This window comes from Myxocyprinus asiaticus, chromosome 17, assembly GCF_019703515.2.
Source record: "Myxocyprinus asiaticus isolate MX2 ecotype Aquarium Trade chromosome 17, UBuf_Myxa_2, whole genome shotgun sequence".
In the NCBI taxonomy this organism is placed as follows: domain Eukaryota; kingdom Metazoa; phylum Chordata; class Actinopteri; order Cypriniformes; family Catostomidae; genus Myxocyprinus; species Myxocyprinus asiaticus.
Window position 1 is genome coordinate 43,409,066 of NC_059360.1, and position 4,824 is coordinate 43,413,889.

At 37.2% G+C, this 4,824-nt stretch overlaps 1 protein-coding gene across 1 annotated transcript; it reads right to left on the minus strand.

The window, feature by feature from the left end:
* Positions 1–1,356: 1,356 nt before the first annotated feature.
* On the minus strand, positions 1,357–4,214 carry LOC127455495 (hepatocyte nuclear factor 3-alpha-like). Its single transcript, XM_051723446.1, has 2 exons — positions 4,036–4,214; positions 1,357–3,110 (listed from the first exon to the last, which is right to left on the minus strand). The coding sequence occupies exons 1-2, from the start codon at positions 4,105–4,107 to the stop codon at positions 1,878–1,880; spliced, it is 1,305 nt and encodes a 434-aa protein (XP_051579406.1). The 5' UTR covers positions 4,108–4,214; the 3' UTR covers positions 1,357–1,877.
* Positions 4,215–4,824: the final 610 nt, after the last annotated feature.

Below are 4,824 nucleotides of genomic sequence, written 5' to 3' on the forward strand. Positions count from 1 at the left end.
AAAGCTTGTGATAAAGCATTTGATTATATGACAACCAAACAGACAATCAAATCACAAGGTCTGATAAAAGGGCAGTAATACAGCAGTCTACTGTGTGATTTATGAACTTGATAATGGCCCGTACAACGCGTTGTTATTATAAAATGCGTCGTCGAAATGGCATTCACAAAATAAAATTAACAAGATTAAATAACTTTTCACTTAAGAAGCGCACTATTTGTTTGACTGATGTAAATCAATTCAATTCAGCACTCATTTTAGATAATAAAATATTAAACAATTCGTTTTGTAATGCATTTTTATTGTGTCTAATCGCTTTCTTGTCGTGCGCCAATTTTGTAATTTAGATTATTCGGACATGCCACTTTTTTTTTTTTTTTTTTTAATCACAAAATAAACTTTTATTTATTTATTTTTTATCAATAATTACAAAAAAAATGTACATTTTATTTCGAGTTTTAACTGCAATAATTTCAGAATTATACAGCACAATTATTACTAATAACCCTAAACCCTAACCCTAATTTACACAAATCGCTAATTTAGTGAAATTAAAGGTCTTTATCTCTATTTTTAATTCGAATTCAAAATAAAGAGATACAAATATCAGCTGCATAAATGAAATAAAACGTGCACGCGTCCGGAAGCACGTATGTCAAGTTCTACTGATAGAGATTTATCAAGCCTGAAGTCAATTATCCATTTTATTTACGCATCGGGGGGGAATTACATGATAATTAAATGAATTTCACGGCTACTCAGCCAAAATGCGTGTATACAAAATACCATGATCAAAGTCAAATCTGTTCAGGTTCACGTGCCCATCACGTAGGTTACGCTCCACAAAAAGATGCTTTGGCCTCTCTATGATATTGTTTAAAATCCCATTTAAAACGCGATCGGATCTTTTATGAAGCGAGTCTTTGAGGCTGCGCTTGTGTTAGACTTGGATTTTCTCTTGGTCTTTGACCAACATCTAGTTAAAACCAGACGGGCTCAGCCAAAATCTGCCTTTGAGGGAAGACTGCAGATTGAAATATGTAAAAATAAAGTAAAACAGAAGTTTTGATTTGGTTATTATTCAGTTATTGAACAAGCATTGTGTTTCAATTGTAATTTCATAATTATTGCATGGACATAAAATTGTGCCATAAGGCAAAAAACTAGTCTAAGAACATTCGGTCAAAATGTGATCAGTAACTTGTAATAAATCATTTTAATTAATAAGTTATTAAGTAAATGACAACTTTTATTTGCCAATAGTTTTAAATGAATTATAAATGTAAAGTCACCAAGGGAAAATGGGAAATCACATGCGCGCCTTGATAGGCATAAAAATGTCACAAAACACTATGATTTTTTGCTTGATTAAGAAATACATATTTTATTCAGAATGCATTTCCACCTCGGATTAATTTATTTCAATACAAGATTGGGATTTAAAGTGTTTTTTTATTATTATTTTTTTTTCTTCTTCTTCTTTTTTTTTTCTTCTTTTTTTTCAAAACGAGGTAAATAAACCCCAAAGTAATGAGTAAAATGACAACATTCAAATACATCTGCAACAGACAGGGATATCGCTTTTTTACCAGCAACAAGCGTTTTTCTACAAGACCAAAGCTGACCTTCCTTCGTGCACGTAGTAACATGGACATATGGCAGGGATCTACAAGTTTGGGGGAATACAACAAGTACTTTACAAGCTCAAAATTGTTTTAAATACACTAGCGATGATTTATAACAGGGATATACAATCATTCAATGGGAACACTTTACAATCTTTACAACTTTACAACCAGGTGCATGCAAAAAATAAAAGAGTTTTTTTTTTTTTTTTTTTTTTTTTTTTTTTTTTTTTTTTGTCGGTAATTCATGGACTAAGACGTATTAAGAACCGGCCTAGAATACACACCTTGGTAATAAGAGGCCTCTAAAGCCGAAGGGTCCATGGTGGCTCTGCTGGCCATGGGCAAACTGGAAGACATCCCTGAGCCATAGGAGGAATATTGCAACGCTTGTTCGTATGCTTTCAATTCCAGTTTATGCTGTTGCTCTGAAGAGGACATTAAATTATTGATGGAAAACGGGTGGTTAAATGAGTAATGGGGGTCTCCCTTGAGGTGCAGCTGGGACTCGTGGGCCATAGAGTGCGGGGGTAAAGGCAAGGAGGACAGAGATGTGGCCGAACTGGACACGGGGTGGATCTGGGCGCCGGTGCTCTTCAGTTCGGAGTTGGTGGTAACGCGTCTGTGGTCCAAACTGTGCGGACTAGACGACTGGTTGGAAGAGTTTATGGAGCTGGAGTCCATTTGCACGGGTTTGGTGCTGGTACTGTCGCTCGATGGCGAACCCGAGCCACTGGTCTGGTCCCTCTTTCCATCTGAGCCCTTACCCGGCGTCAACTTTCGGTCGCATTTAAAGCGCTTCTGTCGGCGCAGGTAACAGCCGTTCTCAAACATATTCCCAGAGTCAGGGTGCAAAGCCCAGTAGGAGCCTTTTCCCGGTTTGTCGGGTGACCTGGACACCTTGACGAAACAGTCATTGAAAGACAGGGAATGCCTGATGGAGTTTTGCCACCTTTGTTGGTTCTGGCGGTAGTAGGGAAACAGGTCCATTATCCACTGATAAATCTCACTTAAAGTAAGCATTTTGCTCGGTGCCTGCTGGATAGCCATTGTAATGAGAGAGATATAGGAATAGGGCGGCTTGGCATGAGGGTAACTTCTCCTGAATGTCTTATTGTCTCTGGCCCTGTTGAGGTTGGGCTGCGCGTATGTCATGGAGCTCATGGTGGGGCTCATGCTCGCGTACGGGTTCAGGGCGTTCATGGAGCTGTGTTGAGCCGTCATAGCGTTCAGGTTGGACGGGCTGAGCGCGGTGCCCATGCTCGATACCGCGCCGCTCATCCCGTTCATGGCACCGGCGGGGCCCGGGGGCATCCCGGCCATAGTGCCCGGGCTCAGACCAGCACTGAGCGCGGGGTTCGCATAGGACATATTGAAAGAACTGGAAGTCATATTCCCATTGGTGGACATGCCCATGTAAGTGTTCATATTATTCATGGAACTCAGCCCAGCGTTCATACTGCTGTTCGTCATGGGAGAATAGATCTGAAATAAAAAGAAAAACGGTGTAGTTTATTTCTATATTATTTGTGTTACGTTGCATTTTCGTTTCAAATGTAAAATTTCGGATGTAGCATCAATATTCCGCATAGCTTGTTATTTCACAGTGTTTTCTAACTTACAAAATGCACAAAAATGTATGCTTTTTAAACGATTTACATTGCACTTTAATTATTCCACAAAGTATTTAACCGTTTGAGCTTAGGCTACTATAAATGAAAAATAATTAAAGCAACCGTAATGCACAAAATCATATTAAAATTGGACCTACAACGCGAGACATTTTAATAGAATGTGTATGCAACCCGGAGCGATATTTTATAAACGTCACTTTTAAAAATAATACATTACTGGCTATGCAATTAATATTGCCCTTGTCTTGCCGTAGAAATAATAATAAGTATATATTCAATAATATGCCAAAATAATTTATTTTCTTTTTTGAAGGCTACATTTAATTATACATGGTCTAACTGACTACAATTTTGCAGGACAAAACAGAACATGTATTTCTGTTTGAAAAACTCAAAATGCATAAACAATTTATGATTAAATCGTAGTAAAACTAGCTCATTAATTAAAATAGATAAAACCAATTCATTTAAGTGTAATTCAAGTTTGCTAAACTCTTTTAATATCTCATATCATTTGACCCATCCAATGGGATCACTATACTGCCACCAAGTGGGTTGATCAATTGCATATATTTTCTCATCTTCTGATAATAATAATAATAATAATAATAATAGTAATAATTAATTATTTCATTCTAAAAGTGGCTAGTAGAGTCTCCGTACCAAAACACAACACTGTTGATATTTGTCCAAAATGCACTCACAGCAAACTTTGACTATTTTAAGGTATCTCAGACTGCCAGTCACCAAATGTGCGCAGTAATAATTTGTCTTACCTCTTGGGCATCATTATAATAGCTGCTCCAGTCTGGAGTTTCGTGTCCTTCCATTTTCACAGCGCCCAACATTATGGAGGAAATCCGCAGCTCGTCCACATGCAGTTCGCAGTGGTTCGTGTGCGTATGAGTGAGTGTGTGTGTGTGTGCGTATGCGTGCGCAATCACTGGTGGGATGTTGCGCGCGGCTTTGGATAAAGTGAGGAAATGTTGGGACTGCACTAGAGATCTTCCCCTGCCTGTTACGTAGGACACGGAACAGCCCACTTCCTAAGTCTCATTTGCCTGCATCTCTCTCTCCTTATTTCAGGAACACCTCTAGGCAACTCTATACTGTTTTTAACAGGAAAAATTGCCCGTTTGTTTTTATTGCACTTAAACAACATGCATATAAAGTTAAAATAGGCTTCTTAATATTATTTTCATTACAAGTTCACAGCGGTATTGCAAACCAACGCAACTGCCTGCTATAATACATTGCATATCCTAAAGCTGTAAACATTTATTCTACATTATATTTCTTTCATGCAAAATTACGGTAGCACTTTATATTTACTTGTCATAATAAATATTATAGACCTAGGCCATAATCTTAATTAACATATGAGTAGTACATATATTTAAATATGAATTCTTCTAAAAAAAAATATATAGGAAAGTTTCAGGACGTTTCTATTAGAACAAGTTTCACGTGGATTATATCTGCTGATCATGATACAATAGCCTATTATTGAGTTATTAACATATCATTATTAATAAAGGCCTTTATACGTTAAAAAAATGAATTAA

Coding starts and splice junctions, on each gene's coding strand:
- LOC127455495 (XM_051723446.1), bottom strand. CDS start 4,107: ATGTTGGGCGCTGTGAAAATGGAAGGACACGAAACTCCAGACTGGAGC. Junction 3,111..4,035: donor ATTATAATGATGCCCAAGAG/GTAAGACAAATT, acceptor TTTTTATTTCAG/ATCTATTCTCCCATGACGAA.